General features: G+C 41.2%; 1 protein-coding gene across 1 annotated transcript in view; it reads right to left on the bottom strand.

Moving 5' to 3' along the window:
* LOC143982993 (N-acyl-aromatic-L-amino acid amidohydrolase (carboxylate-forming)-like) overlaps positions 1-23,356 on the bottom strand; it is a 36,908-nt gene extending 13,552 nt beyond the window's left edge. The window contains exons 1-5 of the mRNA XM_077482191.1: positions 23,149-23,356; positions 14,227-14,466; positions 9,612-9,801; positions 7,457-7,556; positions 6,213-6,320 (exon numbers count right to left, since the gene is read on the bottom strand). Of these exons, the coding sequence (XP_077338317.1) occupies positions 6,213-6,320; positions 7,457-7,556; positions 9,612-9,801; positions 14,227-14,459 (631 nt within the window). The 5' untranslated portion in view covers positions 14,460-14,466; positions 23,149-23,356. The remainder of the gene's footprint in view (positions 1-6,212; positions 6,321-7,456; positions 7,557-9,611; positions 9,802-14,226; positions 14,467-23,148) is intronic.
* Positions 23,357-23,639: the final 283 nt, after the last annotated feature.

Genomic DNA, 23,639 nt, shown 5'->3' with positions numbered 1-23,639 from the left:
TAGCATGAAAAATTAACAAGGTATTTGTTTGTGTATTAAAAATATGACATAAACAGCATTTACGAAATTTCCAGCATTCTCCCACCAACAGGATAAACCAATACTACCTGAACTGGGAAACTCCAAAATATGTAGGAAATGCCTGGCTACTTTACAACCCAGAGAGCGCATCAGTTTGTATGTTCAGCTACCTAGATTTGGGTGAGTGGCCCTCTGGTGGTGGCCATTGGTATTGCAGGCTGTAATTGTTTCACAACCTTGGTACCTCCCCAAAGGATGCTCTCTCCTCATTTCTCCTCCACCAAACAAGGATCTTGCTTTGGTCAGTAAGTCACTATGGGCGACTTCCCTGACACCGGGACTTTCAGTTTTACATAGCAAGAATGGCATTCAGCTTGACTAAAAACATGGTTGTAAGAAACTGTTATTTTACTAATAAAATGTGATGTGTAAATTTGCACAAAAAAAATAAGTTCGGAAATTAAGTTATGTGTAAAAAAATGGAATGACACAGGGAGAAAGTATTGAACACATGAAGAAATTGAGGTGCAAAAAGGCATAGAAAGTCAAGACACCAGTTGAAATCTATCAGTAATTAGAAAGCAGTCCTGAGTGAAAAGAATTATCAGAAGAGTTGTCCAAGAGCCAAGGACCACTTTGCTTTAGAAAGACCTAGAATTAGAAGGTATAATTGTTTCAAAGAAAACAATAGGTAGTGCACTCAACTGCCAAGGCCTGTCTGCACGCTCACCACGCAAGACATTGCTGAAAAAAAAGCATGTTAAAGTTTGCTGGCTGTTTTTCAGCATACAGTACTAGAAAACTTCCTATCGTTGAAGGAAGGATGAATGGAAAAATGTACCAAGACATTGTTGATAAAAATCTGCTGCCATCTACCAGGATGAGGAAGATGAGGAAACAAGGGTGGACATTTCAGCAAGACAGCGATCCCAAACACAAAGCCAAGGAAACTCTCAATTTGTGTCAAAGAAAGAAAATAAGGCTGCTAGAATGGCCCAGCCAATCACCTGACTTGAATCCAATAGAAAATCTATGGAAAGAACTAAAGATCAGAGTTCATAGAAGAGGACCAACGGAACGTTGTACGGAGTATTAAATAGATTTCAGCTAGCGTGTTCAATACTTTTTCAATACTTTTTCCCTGTGTCATTCCATTTTATTACACATAAATTCATTTCTGAACTTATTTGTTTTGGTTTCTTTGTATGTATGGATTTCATGGGTTGTTACTGACATGTGGTGAAAAATTCATGTCAATAGCACTATATTTACCTAGAAAAATGGGCACGTGCTCAATACTTATTTTACCTGCTGTATATACTGTGTATATAACAAATCAAAGGATGTGTTGTTCATAAATCCATCAAAATGCTTGTTTACTTGTAAATCTAAGTGCAAATTTACAAATCACATTTTATTTATTACGGTTTCTTACAATCAGGTTTTTTGTCAAGCGGAATGTCATTCTTGCCATATGAAAATGAAAGGCCCTGTGTCAGGGAAGCCACCCATGGTGAGCTGCTGACCAAAGCAAGATCCTTGTTTGTTGGAGGAGAAATGAGGAGAGAGCATCCTTTGGGGAGGTAAAAAGGTTGTGAAACAGTTATTACAGCCTGCAATACCAATGGCTACCACTGGAGGTCGACTCACCCAAATCTAGATAGCTGAACATACAAACTGGTACACTCTAGGGCAGGGATATGCAATTAGCAGACCTCCAGCTGTTGCAGAACTACAAGTCTCATGAGGCATAGCAAGACTCTAACAGCCACAAGCATGACACCCAGAGGCAGAGGCATGATGGGACTTGTAGTTTTGCAACAGCTGGAGGTCCGCTAATTGCATATCCCTGGTCTAGGGGCTGTGAAGTAGCTAGGCAATTCGATACTTTGGAGTTTCCCTGTTCAGTCAGTATTGGTTTATCCTGTTGGTGGGAGAATGCTGGAAATTTTGTAAATGCTGTTTATGCCGTACTTTTAATACACAAATACCCTGTTTATATATACATATATGCACATATACACAATATAGCCAAAAGTAATGGGATGCCTACCTTTAAAGGCACATGATCTTTGATTGCATCCCAGTCTTAGTAAGTAGGGGATAATATTGAGTTGGCCCATCCTTTGCAGCTATAACAGCTTCAACTCTTCTGGGAAGGCTGTCCACAAGGTTTAAGAGTGTGTCTATGGGAATGTTTGACCATTCTTCCAGAAGTGCATTTGTGAGGTCAGGCACTGATGTTGGACGAGAAGGGAACTCTTAAGGCGTCAGCTACACCTACAAATATTAAACGCCAGATAGTGGACTCTTTATCTCACCTCTATCCACAATAAGTCCAATAGCGAGAATTCAGGTATAGTCTTAGATGTAGTTAAATACCTATAATACATTTATACAGTATGTAAGACTGACCTCCGTGCCACTATACTGAATACATCTACGGAAGGTTGAATATTGCAAAACTGTAAAAGCTTACTGGTGGTCTATCATTTAGTAAGTTTTTAACTGAATGTCATATCTCTTCTTATGTTCAATGTTTATTTGAGCACCCTTTGCTCATTCAAATAATGTTATGGTTGCACACACTATGTTTTAAGGTTTTATTTCCCCTGAGTGAAGTTGCTCTCACAACCAACCAACTTGAGGTGTGATCTAAACCCTCCCCTCACATTGACATTGTTGTTCACAACCCACCTCACTTAGCCACTCCCACAAGGCTCTCGCCGTTTCATAGTTGTTGGCAGAACTGTCTGAGTGGGGGAGTTGCACCCTGGTAACAGAGAACACCCAATTATCCTCAAATAAGTATTTTATTGTATGTCAGTTATGTGCCATCTGTCGCACCAGGTAAGCTGAAGCAAACTAGCGGGCATACCTGCTACACAAACAAAACTTGCCCTTAAAAAAAAACAAAAAACGAGGGCCTACTAGATTGCTTTATCTACTCCCTGTGCCAGGTCATTGTTTCCTAGGCCATCTCAAGCTTACCTGATGAGATATTGGACTCTTATAGGCAACTCTGTTCGAGCAGTGCAACCAACTCTGCCTACCCACCATAAGATGAACACCGGGGCAATGTCTTGCCATACCTACGAGAATGGTAATTCTAAGACATAAAAGCTTACCATGATGGTAACGTCGCCTCTTTCTTTTCTTCTTAGGGAAAATATTTACATACTCGCCTGTGCAATGGCTTAGACATGTATGACTCTTGTAACTTAATCAAGAATCACATTCTCATGGATCCCATGAGTTCTATTTAGGTCCTCTGCCACCACTGTACTCCATCAGATACTTCTGACCACACTAGTGTCAAGGCTCCCCACAACCCTTACTTCACCCCTACATCATCTAGTTCAGAGGCACTCTATGCTACCACTAGGTGGACTCTATCGAATCACGCCGAGCCTTCCCGGAATTTAAATTTTACCCAGAGTAGGTAGCTGGTCTATCTCACTGCCGGGAATACTACGATTCTACACTATCTCCTAGAGCTCAAACTCACCCCCCCCCCCATTTCTTCCACACTAACACAGATAGAGCTTGCTTTTAAAAAATGTCTTACAACATAATAAAAAGTGCTGACGCCAAACTTATAATTGTCTTCAATGTGAAAGGATTAAATCTCCCAGAGAAACGCTTGCAGCTACTAGCACATGCACAAAACCTAGGAGCTGATATACTGTTTATGCAAGAGATGCATGTTTGTTCAGACTGCATCCCGAAACTATCCAACCTGAACTACCCAAATGCCCTACATGCAACTAACAAACACACTAAGACTAAAGGAGTATCCATTTTCATTTGCAGGCGCCTGCCTTTGCAAATAGATGACTCGCTCATAGATGAGGATGGCCGATATTTGTTTGTCAAAGGCCCCCTGTGGAGGAGACCCATCACCTTTGCCAATACCTATAGCTCTAATACAGCGCAGGTAGGATTCCTTCGGGAAACCACACAAGCACTGGCTGCCTTCCAGTTGGGCATATTGATTTTGGGAGGTGACTTAAATGTCGCGCTCAAGCCTTAAGAAGTATACCTGAACAGGTACTTTTTCGATACCTTTCGAAGCACTCAAACAAATTAAGCTACAATTACATGACCTTTTTTCAGAATTTTTCAGTTTGTTTGCGCCCCCCCCCCCCCCCCAAAAAAAATTTAAGCACCAGCCGCCACTGCTAGAAACGATTTACTCATTCTACAGACCATTACAGAGGATCTTTGGAATTGAGATAAACCCCTATTTTCCTGGTTTGAATGTAATGAATGTACTCCTACGATTGGTTTATATTTTGCAGGCAGTGCCGATAGAATTACCTTCGATCAGAAAATATGCACAACCTTTCTATGGGGCATAAAATTTCCACGCATCAGCTATGCCCAACTAATCCTACCTAAACCAAAAGAGGGGATAGGTCTCCCAGACCTAGGTAAATACCAATGGGCATGCCATCTAGCCAGAATAATTGACTGGCATGCACACAATAAAGCAAAAGACTGGGTACAGCTGGAAGCCTAATTTTTGAATATTCCTCTGAAAGCCACTCACTGGTTGGCAATCCATAAGCTCCCCACTCCTCTGCAGGACCATCCACATATTAAACTGAGCATTGCCAGTTTCCACAAAGTGTGCACTAAAACCAAAATATCATCAATGGCGGGCCCCCTAACACTGTTGTGAATGAATCCAGACTTTCAGCCTGGGACATCCCCTGGGTTTACAGAAGGGGCAGATCCAACCGATGTGCTATGGGCACACCACTTCTTTAATGCAGGGACGCTACTGAATGGCGACCGCTTGGCCACTGAATGGCGACCGCTTGGCCTCCCAATGGCCAGATGCTTGTATAACCCCATGGACATATATCCAACTCCACCACTTCTTTCAAACTCAAGGCCATATTACAAAAATGTCTCGGCCATTTACCCCATTTGAAAATATATGCTTAAATGCTGACCCTCAACAACATGTAATTTCTATAGTCTATGGTCTCCTTGGAGAACATACACCACCAAATACAGTCAAAGCGTGTTGTGCTTGGGAGGGAGATTTGGCTGTCGACATCCCCTTGGAAGGGTGGGAAGGTATTTTCCATATTACCCACAAGGGTTCAGTAAACGTATTAACTCAGGAGACTAACTACAAACTTCTGTCTAGATGGTACATGACCCCAGCATTGCTAAATAAATTTGACCCCACACGTCCCAACCGATGTTGGAGATTTTAATGGGAGGTAGACAAACTTTTGCATGTATGGTGTGAATGCCCACTACTGCAATCCTTCTGGACTGCAGTACATTCAACCACCGACATACTAGAGTACTCACCAGCACAGTACCTGCTGCATTACACCTCACTCCCTATTAAGAGTTATCATGAATCACTAGCAATGCATATGATAAACGCAGCCAAGTCATGCATAATAGTACATTTTTTTTCAGCAGAAAGTGCATGGTTGATTAAAGAAATCATGAACTTTACTCTTTTACGAGAGGGAAAGGAGCATATATTTACCTTCATCTGTCTTCCAATTCACTTGTAGAATCAAAGTGTATCCTTCCCCCATCCCCACAATATAAATTGTAGGCTTAGTAATTGACTGCTCAGGCATCCAATTCTGCATTGTTTGGGCCAGGGAAAGCCACATGTGCCTCCATACTTGGAAGTGCTGTGTTTTTATATAGCTCTGCCAGGCAAACAGTGAATACTTACCTGCTCTGTGCAATGGTTTTACACAGAGCAGCCCTGATCCTCCTCTTTTTAGGTCCGCTGTGAGCATTTCTGGCTCCTCCCCCCTACTGGGTGCCCCCATAGCAAGCCGCTTCCTATAGTGGCACTCCTACGGGTTTGCTCCCGAGCGGTGTTCTGTGTGTCCACTGACACAAAGAGTGCGGCTCGGCCCCAGCCCCACTGGCTGTGAATGACCATTGGCCCCTGCTGCTGCTTCTGAACCAGTAAGGAGAGAGTGGGAGAAGCAATGCTGACCTTGTGCACAGAGCTGGATCGACATCGGGCTCAGGTAAGTATAGGGGCGTCTGGGGGCTGCATGCAGAAGGTTTTTTTTATGTTAACGCAAAGAATACATTAGGGTGATAAGCCTTCTGCCTATAGAACCACTTTAAGTAGGCATTGTGTTAAACAGAAATTGGGGAATATGCATTCAATGTCAAAATGGGGGTTGACTTACCCTTATTGAAAAGATCAATGAAGTCCAAAGCTTGGTTTACAAGCTCTCTCATTCTGAAAAGCATGTCTGATCTGATCACTCCTTGAGGCTGTGGCCCAAGTTCTAAACCTAAAAGAAATTGCATTTAAACATCTCTATGACTTATATTACTTTAGAGAACAGATAAATTTAAATAAAGGATCTCCAGCTTACAAAAAATAATTACTGCTTCTGACCTCCACTTAGTAGCACAGATGGGTCCCCTTGCCATACTTCTTTTATTTTCAGGACTTTAAGCAACCCAATCTGCAGGTTACATTTGGTGTTGCAACTTCTCAGATATTATCCAAAAGTAAAATACATCAGCTTCTGCCCAGAAGAACAAAAGTACATACATACATTATATATATATATATATATATATATATATATATATATATATATATATATATATATACACACACACAAATCTTCTGTCTATGTTTTTACTCAGTGAGGTCAGAAACTGGTATTACATATTACATTTTTACTAGCTAGTAAATCATCTCTAAAAGGAAAGTCTAAAAGAAAACCATACTGGAAGTTTAAGTTTAGCAAAATGCTACAAAAAGGACAATATTTAAGGGATTAAATAAAAAAAAAAAACACAACTCTAAAAATCATTACCTACTTCTAATAAGTTTTAGCAAAATTAGCAAATATCCGGCCAATGAGGAATGCTTGCTGTGTGTTAAACAGCTTCAGCTATCGGTTGTAAAGCAAGACACACTGAAAGCAACAGGAACCTGCAATGCGCAAACCCACCCTATCCCTGTCTTTTACCACCAATCATACTTTATAAATATTTATGGAAGATAGCTGCATTTACAGCAGCCAATCGGAACCCGGGTTCCGTGCAACTCTAGGGTTTCTCCAGAGGTTGCTAAGGGTTCCTTGAGCTGTGACTAATTGACTTCATGTTCAATAGTGCCTGCTTCATTCCAGGGCCAAACTAGTGCCATGACAACAATATTTTTTTCCCTTAAAGTGTAGAATTCTGATCACTGTAATGGGTCAAGGGGCATATTTTTCACTTACTTCTAATAAAATGATTTTAGCAGGAGTTTCCCCAAAGCGTAAAAATTATTTTAAGGGTTCCTCTGGGGTAAAAAAAAGTTTTAGAAAGGCTGGTTTAGCAAATAGACCATCCATCATTAGCCTAATGTCAATAACCTAATAAGCACAGATTTCTGACTGGATGTAAGGTGTAGTTGAAGAAGGCTTACACAGTGCATGCTTTGTTATATGTTGCAGGTATGCATTATCCTTCTCTGGTATGTCGATGAGGAAGTTGTAGCATGGCATGACCTGATCCTCACTGCTGCTCTAAAACAGACAATTGAACACACTTTGTATGCATTTTGCACAGAAGCACAGCATTTATTGTACAAGTTCAGTATTACATTAGTATTTCATTCATATTACTAGCTGTGCGAAGAAGTGGCTGTGCCATAATGTAGCCAGCTTCATAATTCCCTTAAGTCCTGCATTTTTTTAAACTGTTCTAAATGTTGTTATTCAAAGGGGTTGAAGTTTAACCACTTCCAAGCCAATTCTGGCACTCCTCTCCTACATCTAAAAATCATTATTTTTTTGCTAGAAATTTACTCAGAACCCCCCCTCCAATCATTATATATGTTTTTTTTAGCAGAGACCCTAGGGAATAAAATGGCGGTTGCTGAAACTTTTGTCACACGCCATTTCTTCAAATGTGTTTTTTTTTGAAAAAACAAAACAGTAAAGTTAGCCCAATTTTTTGTACAATGCGAAAGATGATGTAAATAGATACTCAACATGTCATGCTTTAAAATTGCTCACAGTTGTGAAATAGCGCTAAACGTCGGTACTTAAAAATCTCCGAAGGTGACTCTTTAAAATGTTTTACAGGTCACCTGTTTAGAGTTAAAGAAGAGGTCTTGTGCGAGAATTATTGCTCTAGCTCTAACGTTCGCGGCGATACCTCACTTGTGTGGTTTGAACGCCGTTTACATATGCGGGCGCAATGTAAGTATGTGTTCGCTTCTGCATGTGAGTACAGGGCCGCTTTAAATTATAATTATTTTTTATTGTTTATTTTATTTTGATTTTTACACTTTGCCTTTAGTTTATTTTTTTTTATCACTTTTATTCCTATTACAAAAAATGTAAACATCCCTTATAATAGGAATAGGGCATGACAGGTCCTCTTTACAGGGAGATCTGGGGTCTATAAGTCCCCAGATCTCCCCTCTGGGCTTGAAATCCTGAGATCAAAAAAACAAAAAAAAAAAAACGATTTCAGCTTTTCCAGCTAAAAACACTGCAGTGTTTACATCTCCCAGAACTGGAAGCGACATCATAACGTCGCGCCCAGCCTCTGAAGGTCATAGAGATGGCCATGGACTAACTGCTCCTCAGTCAGCTCTATGGTAAACCGCCACTATGATAGTTTTTACACTGCAGGGAATAGCCGGCAGAAAAGAATGATATTTGGATGATGTCTGTAGCTGCAGGCATTATTCAGATATCACCACTTAAAGCTACAGTTATACTTTAAAAAATATTTTTGCCAGAAGTTGTGTGAATTCAGTCCTATATATTCATTGTTGTAACAGTTGGTATTATTTATAGTAATGCCCCAGATAAAAATTGATTAATTTACCCTTTAGCAACATAAATTGTTCAATAACAGCTTCAGAACACATTTGAATGAGATTGTCACCTTATGGGCAACAATGGATTGACCAAAAAACAAAAAATGGCAACCATTCAATTTAAAATTGACAGGAGGATGGACACTCATTCCAGCTCATTAAAGGCACACACAGCACACAATCCCCCAACACTTAGCTGTACCTTTACCAAAGAAAACCTGTCTATTTGGTTTAAGTTGCATATATTTGCAAATATCTATGGGAACTGCACACCCTGTATAGGTACCGTTAAAAAAAACTGAGATATACAGTATATTACAAAAATACATACTGTAGATTGTGATCATGTTTACATGGGAAAAAAACTCAAAATCAACTGTAAGTTCATAGACAAAGAAAACCCAAAATGTGTAAAATGCAGCTGGAAGCTTCTAATGTGTGTGCACTACAAAATACAGTAATAGGAAATGGCCAAATGTGACAGCTGAATAATTTGTACAAATAATCAGTTATTATCGAATAATAATAATATATGTATGTGCAGCTCTAAAGCTGTACCTGTTTCTTAAATGACTCTTATTTTCAGACACTATGCATGCTCGTATAAATGTATGTTTTCTTTTTATGGTAACACCTAGTGATCAGGTACTGGTATTTCAGTCTACTTATACAAAAAAAAAAAACATTAGCATGGTCCTTCCTGTCTTTATTTATATTTTGATCAAACTTTACCATGCGTTGTATTTACCTGCAAATAGTTTGCCAAGTGCAGTGAGAAGAGATCATCCTTTGAGCAGCGAAGAAATGTGGCTCCCATGTTTGAAGTGGTGTTGTGTAGATCAAAAGCAAAATCAAAAGCGGACACTCCAGATCCATATTGCTGATTAATTTCTCTTGCTCGTTTGACTTCATATGGATCACCTTCAGATCCCGGAGAGCTGAAACAAGAATAAACACATTGTTGACCGGGTAATGTCAGACAAGTGTACGATGATTTGGACTTCAGACGAAACGCGTTAACATTTCACAATGTTGTAACTGCTGTAGTGCTTTAATAAAATTGAATAACGAGAAGCATTTGTGTTGCTGGCTCATTGACTTTATGAATGCCAGACAAGTTGCCTTTGTTTAAGGTTACAGCCACCCCCTAGAGCAGTCACAACTTTTTTGGGGGGAAAACAGATTTCCAACTTATACACAATTTATTTTTGCAGTTCACTTATTTTGTGACCATTCATTTTTGTCCATACATCTACTACATTATGGAACATTCAGGAACAAAGGCAGATAGACAAGAAGTGTCCTTTACTTTATCTCTGCACAAGAAAAATCTGAGTTCCCAGGGTCAACACAGCGGGAAATAAAAGCTGGCATTTCACATTGTTGTACATTTTGACAATATTTTCAATTTGATATTAGGCTGGGGATAGCTGTGTAACAAACAGCTAGAAGAAGCTATGTAACACTCGTTATTTCCCCCCGTGTGGGAATATTATTGACAAAGTGTGTTGTCTAAAAATAGGAATTTGAGTCACACTGGTCGGCTGGAATTTTACCTATTGTATGTCTTAGGAGATTAATAGGTATTTTTCTGTTTTTACAATCTTTTAAAAGAAATAAAACTGCATGTTTTTTTTGTCCTACCATACACTTTAACTACCGTATATACTCGAGTATAGGCCGACCCGAATATAAGCCGAGGCCCCCAATTTACCCCCAAAAAAACTGGCAAACTTATTGACTCGTGTATAAGCCGAGGGTGAGACATGCCTGTCCATCCCTGTGTGTGTGTCCGTCCATCCCTGTGTGTCCGTCCATCCCTGTGTGTCCGTCCATCCCTGTGTGTCCGTCCATCCATCCCTGTGTGTGTGTGTGTCCATCCATCCATCCATCCCTGTGTGTGTGTGTCTCCATCCATCCATCCATCCATCCCTGTGTGTGTGTGTCTCCATCCATCCATCCATCCATCCCTGTGTGTGTGTGTCTCCATCCATCCATCCATCCATCCATCCCTGTGTGTGTGTGTCTCCATCCATCCATCCATCCATCCCTGTGTGTGTGTGTCTCCATCCGTGTGTGTGTGTGTGTGTGTGTGTGTGTGTGTGTGTGTGTGTGTGTGTGTCCAGCCTACCTGTGTCCCGAGCCTTTGTCCCGAGCCTCCGTCCCGTGTCGTGCCTTGCCTTCGTCCCGTCCCGTCCCGTCCCGTGCCGTGCCTTGCCTTGCCTCCGTCCCGTGCCCTCTTCGTCGGCGGCCATTGTAAAATTCAAAAGCCGCGCCTCCTCCTTCGCCTGTGATAGGCGGAACACTGAATTTCCCAGCAGCCTGTGTTCCGCCTATCACGGACGTCGTATCATCCTCGTCCGTAGTACGAGGATGAGAAGATGCCCGTGATAGGCGGAACACAGGCTGCTGGGAAATTCAGTGTTCCGCCTATCACAGGCGAAGGCGGAGCCGGAGGCGCGGCTTTTGAATCATAGAATGGCCGCTGTCTGTCTGCTCGACACGCTGATCGAGCGGGCAGACAGCGATGACTCGAGTATAAGCCGAGGGGGGCACTTTCAGCCTCAAAGAAGAGGCTGAAAATCTCGGCTTATACTCGAGTATATACGGTACTTCAATACCAGGCACTTACACCCCCTTCCTGCCCAGGCCAATTTTCAGCTTTCAGCGCTGTAGCTGTTTAAATGACAATTGCGAAGTCATGCTACACTGTACCCAAACAGAATTTTTATCATTTTGTTTCCACAAATAGAGATTTCTTTCTGTGGTATTTGATCACCTCTGCATTTTTTTTTTTTTTTGGCTAAACAAATTAAAACAGACCTAAAATTTAAAAAAATAAATAAATAAAAAAGGTTTTCGTTTGTTTCTGTTATAAAATTTTGTAAATAAGTACGTTTTCTCCTTCACTAATGGGCACTGATAAGGCGGCAACGATGATGGGCACTGGTAGGCGGCACTGATAGGTGGCACTGAAAGGCTGCACTGATGGGTACTTATGGGTGGCACTGATATGCAGCACTAATAGATGGCATTGATAAGCATCACTGATGGCACTGGCAGGCATTGAGGATGGGCACTGATTGGCAGCTGTCTGGTGGTCTAGGGTGGCATCCCTGGTGGTCTAGGGTGGCATCCCTGGTGGTCCTGGCAGCATCTTGGTGGTCATCCAAGGGGAGCTGCACTGATAAAGAATCAGCACAGACCCCCCCCTGTCAGGAGAGCAGCTAATTGGTACTCCTTTACTCATGTCTGTTAGACGCCAGTGAGGAAAAGCCGATCAACGGCTCTTCCTGTTTACATCGTGATCAGCCGTGATTGGAAATGGGATTGGAGCCTCCGTCAGAGACTCTTTACCGAGATAGGTGTAGCCGTGTGTCAGTCTGACACACCACACATCGTCATGATGCGTGCCTCCTGGTCGTTCATTTGGCGGCTGGCGGGCAGGAAGCAGTTAAGCATAATCATGAAAGTTAATGTTTAATGGTTCATGAATGTTTGCTATGCAGTTTATATTTCCCTGTTAAACATTGTTTGATTAGTTATGTCTGTGATGAACTTTAAGCTATTTTTTTTTAATTGCAGCCTTCATTGGCAAAATGAACATACACTATATTGTCAAAAGTATTGGCATCCCTGCCTTTTCACGCACATGACATTTAATGGCATCCCAGTCTTATTCCCTAGGGTTCAATATTGTGTTTGCCCACCCTTTGCAGCTATAAAAGCTTCAACTCTTCTGGGAAGGCTGTCCACAGGGTTTAGGAGTGTGTCTATGGGAATGTTTGACCATTCTTCCAGAAGTGAATTTATGAGGTCAGGCACTGATGTTGGACGAGAAGGCCTGGCTTGCAGTCTCTGTTCTAATTTATCCCAAAGGTGTTCTATCGGGTTGGGGTCAGGTCAGTCAAGTTCCTCCACCCCAAACTCGCTCATCCATGTCTTTATGGACCTTGCTTTGTGGGGTTGTTTTTCAGTGGTTGGGCTTGGCCCCTTCGTTTCAGTGAAGAGAACGCTTAAGGCGTCAGCATACCAAGACATTTTGGACAATTTGATGCCCCCAACTTTGTAGGAACAGTTTGGGGATGGCCCCTTCCTGTTCCAACATGACTCTGCACCAGTCCACAAAGCAAGGTCCATAAAGACATGGATGAGCGAGTTTTGGGTGGAGGTACTTGACTGGCCTGCACAGAATCCTGGCCTTCTCATCCACATCAGTGCCTGACCTCACAAATGCACTTCTGGAAGAATGGTCAAACATTCCCATAGACACACTCCTAAACCTTGTGGACAGCCTTCCCAGAAGAGTTGAAGCTGTTATTGCTGCAAAGGGTTGGCCAACTCATTATTGAACCCTACGGACTAAGACTGGGATGCCATTAAAGTTCACGTGCGTGTAAAAGCGGGTGTCCCAATACTTTTGGCAATAAAGTGTATCTCAATGTAAGTTAGTGTCATAAAATTACTCAAGTGCACAGTACCATATGATAGTAGAGCAGCAGCTCATTAGTCTGCCCCAATTAAATACATGACCACTCAGAAAAGCTGCTGTTTTTCAAGTATAAAACACGTGGATTTTCAGGTTTTATTTAAACCAACTTCAGCTCAAACTTTTTGGTTTTGGATAGAGCAGGGACCAATTACAGCCTCCGACAGGTTTTTTTTTGTTTGTTTTTTCTGTCTACTGCCTGTGAAATGTCTGTATTTGAAGATTTCCTCCAATCTTTTGTTAGGGTAGGAAGTGATGAGTAATCTGCTTAATAGGGACAAGAACAAAAATGTTTTAGTAGATCAGGAACAAATTAGAGCATCATGACTACAAAAATGTCAGATCATTTACAAACTAATAACCAGAGAAAAGCAGAGTGAATTGGCCTAAATTGTCAATTTTGATCTGGAAATTTAAAACTTTGCTAAACTGTTTAGGTGAAATTTGCTTTAAAAATAATATTCTATTCTTTTTTTCTTTATTAGAGGGTGTGTTTTTATGGTGTATATAGGGTAGTTTATTTTTTTTCTTTCTGAAAAAAAAAAAAAAAATATGGGTAATCAAGGCCATTTTATGAACAGGTCCAGAATATTTCAATGGAACTTCCGCAATGTTCAGAAGCCTTATAAAGCACATTTCACCCTTAAAAATACCAAAAAGCATCTTGATTTCACCTTACACATAGACTCAAGTTCAAGCATTCAAAATTGTGAAAGTTAACAGAAACCTTACGATTTAAGTAATTTATTTCACTCATAGAACTCAGGAACTGATTACAGCTATTATATTACCCAGCAGGAGTACAGCTGAAATGTTCAGTAAATAGTACCCTATTCATGTAAAAAAAAAAAGGTAATGAAATACATAACATTACCTTAGTATTTCATTAGAAAAACAGCGATTGAGGTCTTGGTCTAAGTATCGGACGCATTTCTCCACCGCTAGTGGATTGGCTATGCAGGACTGCGCTGTAAATGTCTGCCTTTGTATCTCTGAAGGGTCTTTTAGCCAGTGTTTAGCAAGTGTGACTCCAGACATCTCATTTCCATGAGTACCTCCAAAAACCACCACTCTTGAAATAGGTGCATTGTGGACAAATGAGCTCATGATTTCACTGAAATTCACAAACATGAAAATGCGCGTTATAATGCAGCATGCACAATAATTCCTTTCCTTATACACAGAACATTGTAAAAGTAAATTCATTTAATGGAATTATAACATGTGGTCAGCTTTAGAATGGATCTAGTGAACTAAGATTTCCTAAATTATTTAGGATATTACATAATATTTTCACCTATATTTATCCACTACAGCCATAAGTAGCCATCTGGTCCCCCCCCCTTTTTTTTCTTGGTGGACCTCTCGTGTCCCCCCAAAGAGGTAATTTTTTACTTACATTGTTTTCGCTTATGGCAGTAGCCTCCTACATGAGGAAGAGTGATATAAGGTGACTTGAGTTATACCATCTAACTGATATAATTGGGGGTTGAGGTCTTGTGCTTGTGTATGATTTAATTATTACATAATAAGCCTATTATTGAGTGCGCTAAAAATAAAAAAATAAAAAAATCCTATATGTAATAGCTATAGATAATTGAATTTAAGAACGTTACACTGATTCACATCAGAACTTGAAAAGATTCACAGATAACCTGAAAATAAGTTGTAGACTACAGTAGATATTCTGGAAAAGCAAGAGACCTGTCATATTTATGAAAACAGGCACAACTTTTCTGGTCGACCCAGATACTATAAATGATGAATCGGTTCCAGCGACAATTTATGAAGGTTCATGGTCCATTCAAACTGTTGTATTGTGTGGACATGCAAAGTCATATTGTACAACAGAGCTTATGCTAACTGTCCCTTTAACAAGAGGTCATCTAAGCATTACTCAATGGGAATGGCAGATGATTGCAGTAGGGGTAATACTAGGGCTTGGAGAACATGGAGGCGCAAATGAGAGGCCAAAGGGTAGGAGCCACATATGGCAATGTAGAGGAAGTACAGGAAATGCTGATGCACTGGAAAAATGAGGACATGTAGGTATGTGTCCTTGATGTCGACAAAAACATAAAGTCTCCCTGGCGCCGGGAGACGAAGACAGGCCTGGTGGATTCTCTTTAGTCTTTTCTGAACTCTAAAGAGGACATTTGCTCTTGAGATTTAAGATGGGGTGGTTTTCCCTTTTTAATATTGGAATGATAAATAGATTAGAAAAGAGATTGCCCAATTAAGAGCAGCACAGTGGTTAGCACTTTCACCTAGCAGCAATAGGGTCGCTGGTTCAAATCCCAACCACGACACCATCTGCCTGGAGTTTGCATGTTCTCCCTGTGCCTGCGTGGGTTTCCTCCGGGTACTCCGGTTTCCTCCCACACCCCAAAGACATGCTGGTAGGTTAATTAGACCTTTTCTAAAAACAAAATTGGCCTAAATATGTGTATGTGTATGTCAATGTTGTATGTGTTTATAAGCGTGTCAGGACCTTACGGGGTAAAGGACCACGCAAAGCCGCAGATGGACTCTGGTGGCAAGAAAGCGCCCTGAAGCGATTCAGTTCGCATAGGTAGCGCTATACAAGTCACTCACTCACTAAAATGTATGCTAACAAAGACAGGGTGGAAGAACTGAGAAGGCAGGAGCATAACACCTCCAGTCAATAGCCCTTGGAACCCATTTCCTGAACATAAGCTGCAATATGTGTATGGAACCATAAAAAGGTTAATAAACTCCCTCCACCCTGGAAAGTGGGGGCACACCTTCATGCAGAGGAAAGCTGGTTTGAGATTTTTTCCAGAGTAAGCACCAAGGCTTGCGGGTGGACAGGGAACCAGGCAAGGAGGATCACAATGAGAATGTCAAGGGAGTGAACAAAAGGGACATTTTTCTTAACAATCAGAAAATGAGATGAGTGATCTGAACAATGTTTGTCAAACCCAGCGGGAAATCTGAAAACCCTGAACATAGCAGTGAACCTTACGGAAGTTCATAAAAGCCGAAAGTTATTTTTTCCTAGCCTTTTTTTAAGGCCAATTTTTAAGCTTTTGTTAAAAAGAAAACACATGGGTAACTGGGCACTTTCATAAAGGTACATGTATGAATGCAAAAGTAAAAAAAAAAAAAAAATACTTTTACACAGCATCTCTCAGCATTAGAAAGCATGGGGTGGGGATGTGATGTCACAAACACTGCAGAGATTAAGTTCCCTGATATCAGATAGCTGAGTGGAGTGAATGGGCACACACACACACACACACACACACACACACACACACACACACACAGAGCTAGGGCTATGAATCACCTGCTGTGTGCTGGAGGAGGGCGGACATCTCCTAGGAGGCTGTTGTGTCTGCTTTTCCGTGACTCATGCAGATAGCAGAGAGGTCAGGGAGGTATCACACTTTGGATTCAGGCTAGTAAACACTATAGAAGGATGTGCTTAGTTTATTTTTCATCTCTGAGGTTTACAACCACTTTAAACATGCACATGAAGTTGTGCGCCAATAGGATGTACTCCTGCAAAAGGGACATTTAGCAAAAAGATAAAAAATAAAACTGCTAAATGCTAGTTCTCAACCTGCTTCAACCTGTTTGCAAAGTGACCGTCGGGATCCTGGGTGACATTGGCTAAATATGCTTACGGACACATTTGGCCAATGGCCTCACCCAAGATGCTCCGTGTACATTACCTCAGATGCTGGCAAGCTGTTATTTAGCAATGAGACTCAGTGTTTTAATGAACGTGTCTTTTTGTTTACCATTTCCATTTTTTTGGTAAATGAGTAAAAAAGGGTACTCGGGTCTCCTTTATACACTTTCCAACCAGCGACATACCCATACGTCTCTGTAATTTTGGTGATTAGATCAAGATGATGCCAGCAGCTGCAGACATCACCCCGGTACTGTTTTTTAGAACCAACGGTCATCTCTCTTGTAAAAGCAATCCCTCCCGCTGCCTTTTGCAGCTTGATCAGTCTCTCCCATCCCACCAGGACAGCCAAACAAAGCCGGGATCCGCTCTCATCAGCTGTTTGCTATAGTAACCCAAAAGCAACATGGCATCACGTCTGGTTTACCTGGAGGTCAACTGCATCATTTAAAAAAATATCAAAAGCATTGAAATTGATTTTGAATGCTTTTAAGGGCAGGGGAGGGATTTGGGGTGTTATAGACTCCAGATCTTTCTATAAAGAGTACCTGTCACATGTCTATTGCTGTCACAAGGATGTTTGTATTCCTTGTGACAGCAATAAAAGTGACCAAGAAATATATATATATAAAGCAACAGCATAAAAAAAAAAAAAAAAAAAAAAACAACCTAAATGAATAACAATTTAAAAAAGAATTTAAGTGCCCCTCGTCCCTGCACACAAAGGAGAACACAAACACCAGTCCCACATGCACACAAACAGCGATCGTCCCATACATGTGAGGTATCAACGCAAATGTCAGATTATGGACTGTAATTCTGCCCATGGATAGTAAAATGTACGTTGTTTGTCGCCGTTGCACAGGCAAAAATATATATATATATATAAAGTTTGAGGGTTCCAAGTTATTTTCTACCAAAAAATACTTGTTGAATGTTATAGGTAAACAAAAGGTGCCAAAATAAAGACCCGATCTAGAAGTGGTTATTTATTCATGTTGGGGGGCAAATAGCTGGGGGGCCCTGTATTTTAATAGGGACCATATTTGGTCAATAATGTCACCATGGATCTCTGCCGGCTTTGTTAAAATTTGAAGCAAGCCAATGAGAATCTGTTAATTAGTGGCTGTAGTAATACCACTGCTTAATTAAAGAGTTTGTTAACCCCAACGTTTCATATTCCCAATATGTGCCTTCTGTACCATTTACTTTGTAGGAGAATGTATCCTGTTCTCTTGGTATTGCTTCTTTATGTAAAATCCCTGGTGTTCCTGCCAGTCCCCCTGATTTCCTATTAAAACCTGACCATGTTAAGCAGGAGAGCACACTATGTTATCTAGCTGTGCTGGGAACTCCTCCAGTGATCAGACGTGTCCTGACAGGCCCCCGCTGCACAGCCATTCACTGGGAAGTTTGGTGTGCTATTGCTTTCCTCCCTCCCCCCAGCTCTTATGCAGCTGAGAACAGAGGGGAAGTGATCACTTATAAAAGCAGGAGGGAGAGGTATTTATCATTTATTTTTATATCTATACAAAAATGTTTTGCCTTTCATTTCTATGTTAAACTGGACGGGTTGTTTTACAAGTTGATTGTTCAATCACTTTAATGACTTCCAGCTGCATCAGCCAGAGTTTCGGACAGGCAAACTGGCCAAGTTGTTTGTCTGTTTACAGAAATACAGGCTAGATTTGGCTGGAAGTCATGGCCGACCTAAACCCGAAGCATATCCCTACCTAAATTGAGTGACTGTTAGTCTACATTATAAGCAACTTCCCCTGGGGAAAAAAAAAATTGCTTTTATCACTGGTAGCATCCTAGTTAAATATCTAGAAACAATCCAAAGAGACATTGTCCCTCAAGGATCATGCAGAATAACATACAAAAATTTCACAGCCAAGCACCTTAACCACGTGCCTACTGGGCACTTAAACACCTTTCTTGCCCAGACCAATTTTCAGCTTTCGGTGCTCTCACACTTTGAATGACAATTACTTAATTTTTTGTCCTTTTTTTCCCACAAATAGAGCTTTCTTTTGGTGGTATTTGATCACCTCTGGGTTTTTTATTTTTTGTGCTATAAATGAAAAAAGACCGAAAATTTTGAAAAAAAAAGAATTTTTCTTTGTTTCTGCCACCTCCCATGTCAGATGCTGTCAGCTGTCTCTAGTATTTGACGTACACTCTGTCTAGTTCATCTTAAGTGTTCTGGTCTGGCATGGCCGTTTCTGCAGGGTTCAATGTCCTTGCTCGACATTATTCTTCGTGTGAATTTCCTTCCCCTGCATGCAGAGAGCCTGAGCTACACCTACAAGCTCTCATCGGAATACTTCTCTCCAGTGTTGTCCTCTCGCAGGTCTAGCACTGGTCCTCTTATAGGCCGAATGATGCTCACCTTTAAACCACTTAGGGCTCATTCATGTGCAGTGACATGAGTTTTTCTGCACTGGATCAACACAGGTCACTGAGAAGGCATATAAAAAAACAATGGTTTTCTTTGTGCCTCATTCCCACCACAATGTTCTGTACATATGCAGTGCAGTGCTTTGCAGGGACCCTTCACTTCACAATGGTTGACAAGAAAATGCAGTGTATACAAATGTAATGCAATGCAATGCAATGGGCATGATAATGCAGCTTAAATGGCATTCCGTTTATGTGTTTCAATGAGTTTATATGTGCACTATGTTGTGGTATGGTGCCCAGTTCATCCTTATACCTTTAAGGAGGGGTGGGCTTCCTCCAGGCATCCCTGCCATTAATCTATCCAATATTATATATATGCTCCAACTTTGGAGCCTCTCAAAATGATAGATTTAGAACTGCAATACACTGGGGTGATGTGGCTGCTGGAGCTTACATATATATCCCACAGTGTGCAAACTAAACCCCTTGTTTTTAATGTGAACTGTTAGCCCTTGTACACACGATCGGAGATTCCGACGGAATGTGTGCGATCGAGCGTTTTGTCGGATATTCCGACTGTGTGTGGTCTGCATCGGACTGTTTCCGTCAGAATATCCGTCGGACCAAATTTTCCAACTTGCCGGAAATATTTTCCGACAAAATGCTCCGATCGGACATACTCCGATCATGTGTAGAGAATTCCGATCGGTAAAAGTGCCACGCATGCTCAGATCAAATTCCTACATCAAAGCTATTGGCTACTAGCCTGAACATAGTCCCGTCGTAACGAAATAACGTCATCACGTTCTGAGCGATCGGACATTCCGACAACTTCGTCCGACCGTGTGTATACAACAGTTTCGGACAAGATCTGTCGGACAAAATCCGACAGACAAAATCCGACGGATTTGGTTGTCAGAATCTCCGACCGTGTGTACAAGGGCTTAGACAGGGACAATTCAGTTGGTTGCAGGCTGGCTGGTAATTGAGCTGGGAATTCGTTTTTTGACATGCGTCACCCTTCAATGTGCTCCGTGCTGCAGAGGAAAATTATAGGTCAGGGTGGTTGCCATTTGTTTGTACGGTTATGGTGTGAAAGGATCCCCAATGTGAGTCCAGGACATTATGGACCGTCCTAACTGCCCTGCTTCATGTGCATAACACTTTGCATTAATCTTAGCTGTAAATGCAGGTTGCACGCACTGGAAAACTGCCTTGATATAAATAGAAGCTCCTGTAGTGCTGAGCAGGGATGAGTACAGTGCATTGCAAAAGTATTCACCCCCTTGGCCTTTTTTTGTGTTTTGTTCACTCACATCCTGGAATTAACATGGATTGTTTGAGGATTTAAATTTAAATTACAGAACATGCCCACAACTTTGAAGATGTTTTTTTTTATTGTGAAGCAAACTACAAATAGGACAAAATAACAGAAAAAGTAAACGTGGATAAATATTCACCCCCCTAAAGTCAATACTTTGTAGAGCCACCATTTGCAGCTAACAGCTCCAAGTTGCTTTGGATAAGTCTCTATGAGCTTGCCACACCTTACCACTGGAATGTTTGCCCATCCTTGCAAAACTGCTCCAGCTCCTCCAAGTTGGATGGTTTGCACTTGTGAACAGCAATCTTTAAGTCTGACCACAGTTTTTCTATTGGATTGAGGTCTGGGCTTTGACTAGGCCATTCCAACACTTTACATGTTTCCCCTTAAACCACTCAAGTGTTGCTTTAGCAGTGTGTTTGGGGTCATTGTCCTGCTGTGGGGATGGTGTTCTTTGGGTGATGTGATGTGTTGGGTTTGCGCCAGACATAGCGTTTTCTTTGATGGCCAAAAAGTTACATTTTAGTCTCATCAGACCAAAGCACCGTTCTCCATACATTTTGGGAGTCTCCCACATGCCTTTTCGCAAACTCAAAACGTGCCATTTTGTTTTTTGCTGAAAGTAATGGCTTTCTTCTGGCCATAAAGCCCAACTCTATGGAGCGCACAGCTTATTGTCGTCCTATGTAAAGATGCTCCAGTCTTTGCGGTGGATCTCTGCAGCTCCTCCAGGGTTACCTTAGGTCTCCGGACTGCCCTTCTTGCCCGGTCCGTGAGTTTTGGTGTGTGGCCGTCTCTTGGCAGGTTTGCTGTTGTGCCATGTTCTTTCCATTCGGTTATGATAGATTTGATGGTGCTCCTAGGGATCATCAAAGATTTGGATTTTTTTTTTTTTTATAACCTAACCCTGACTTCTTAAAAACACTGGGGGTTATTTACTAAAGGTAAATAAATCCACTTTCCACTACAAGTGCAAAGTGCACCTGAAATTGCAGTCACTGTAGATCTGAGTGGGGCATGCAAGGAATATAAAAAACAGCATTTTAGCTTGCATATGATTGGATTATAAAATCAGCAGAGCTTCCCCTCATTTCAGACCTACCCCTCAGATTTACAGCGACTGCACTTCAAAGTGCAATTTCAAGTGTAGTTTGCACTTTTAGTGCAAAGTGGATTTGCCTTTCGTAAATAACCCGCATTGTCCCTTACTTGGTCTTCATGGCAGGGTCTGGTTAGTGGTGCCTCTTGCTTAGGTGTTGCAGCCTCTGGAGCCTTTCAAAAAGGTGTGTATATGTAATGACAGATCATGTGACACTTAGGCCGCGTACACACGGGCGGATTGTCTGCCCAACTAAGTTCGTCAGACAATCCGACAGACAGTCCGTTCAACTTTTGAATGAACGGACTTGACCACACACGATGAACAGACAGTCCGCTGAAAACGTGCGCGATGACGTGTACAGCACGTACGACGGGACTAGAAAAACGACGTCCAATACACTGCAATGCAACCTTCGGCCGTGTAAATCCTTTCTGAGCATGCGCCATACTTAGTCCGTCAAACTTGCCTACACACGAGCGGACTGTCCGCTGAAACCAAGTTTGGACGGACAAAACCAAGTTTGGACGGACAAAATTACGGAAATTCCGAAAGACAAAGTCCGTCAGACTGTCCGCTGAAAAAGTCCGCTGAAGCCCACACACGAGCGGATTGTCCGCTGAAACACGGTTCAGCGGACTAAGTTGGGCAGACAATCCGCCCGTGTGTACGCGGCCTTAGATTGCACACAGGTGGACATCATTTCACTATGTGACTTCTGAAGGTAATTGGTTGCACCAGAGCTTTTTATGGGCTTCAGAAAAAAGTGGGTGAATACATACACACATGCCAATTATCAACTTTTTATTTCTGAAAAATAATTTTATGTATATATTTTTCTAAATTTACTTTACCAAGTTATGTTCTGATACATCACATATAATTCAGATTAAAAAAAAAAACATTGAACTAAAGGCTGTAATGTAAAAAATAGGTAAAAAGCCAAGGGGGGTGAATACTTTTGCAAGGTACTGTACGTTGAAGCTGCTACGCATACTAAAACACACCTGCATTTACCTCTATAAAAAGCCTGTGTGTAAACTACTTAAATGTTATTCTCTAAAAGTTACATTTGCTTATTGTAATCATTGCAAAATTGTCAAACCTCCAAAAAAAATCAACTGTATACTTATGCCAGGGTACAAACGTACATTATTTGTGGTTTACACAGATCCTTAGAAATATAACCTTTGACCCAATGTGCTTTAGGTTCTAAACCTCACAGGCAGTTACATTTGCAACCAGAAATTATTTTGCAATGTTGCATTGACAAAGTATTTTAGTGTGATCATATAGTATGTATTTCACTTACCTAATACTTTACAGGTCCTCACAAAGATTAAATTTCAGCCGGCATTTTCTTTGCTTTTTTTTTTTTAGAGCTACTGTAGTAAGTCTTTCCGTCTGTATGAAGCAACACAGCTCATTAGCTCAAGAACACAGCTTCCTGCTTTAGCCGTCCTCATCCCACCCCTTTAAACCTTGGCCACATTTCATATAAGCTGAAACATGCTGAATCAGTGCTGCAGTTTATGTAATGCATATACACTTACTGCAAGAAGAGTAATGAGTGCAGCCTGCTGCCAGCAGGTTAGTATGTGAATGCAAAAAATCATCAATGATCAGCTATGGCCTTACACCAGCAACATTTATTCTAAAGTGTCTAAAAATCAAGGGCTTTATTTTAAAAGAAGGAATTGTTTAAACCACTAAATGTAAAGATGAAACATTTTAACGCAGCCTTCCCGATATACAATGTATGTATACTAGTGTTTTGTCTCTGAAAATGCTATTTCAATGCAG

Source organism: Lithobates pipiens, unplaced genomic scaffold, assembly GCF_037356315.1.
Source record: "Lithobates pipiens isolate NorthernLeopardFrog02 unplaced genomic scaffold, aLitPip1_a1.2 Scaffold_16, whole genome shotgun sequence".
NCBI classification, from domain to species: Eukaryota; Metazoa; Chordata; class Amphibia; order Anura; family Ranidae; genus Lithobates; species Lithobates pipiens.
Note: the sequence above shows the minus strand (reverse complement) of the source record. Positions and strands in the feature narration are given on the sequence as shown.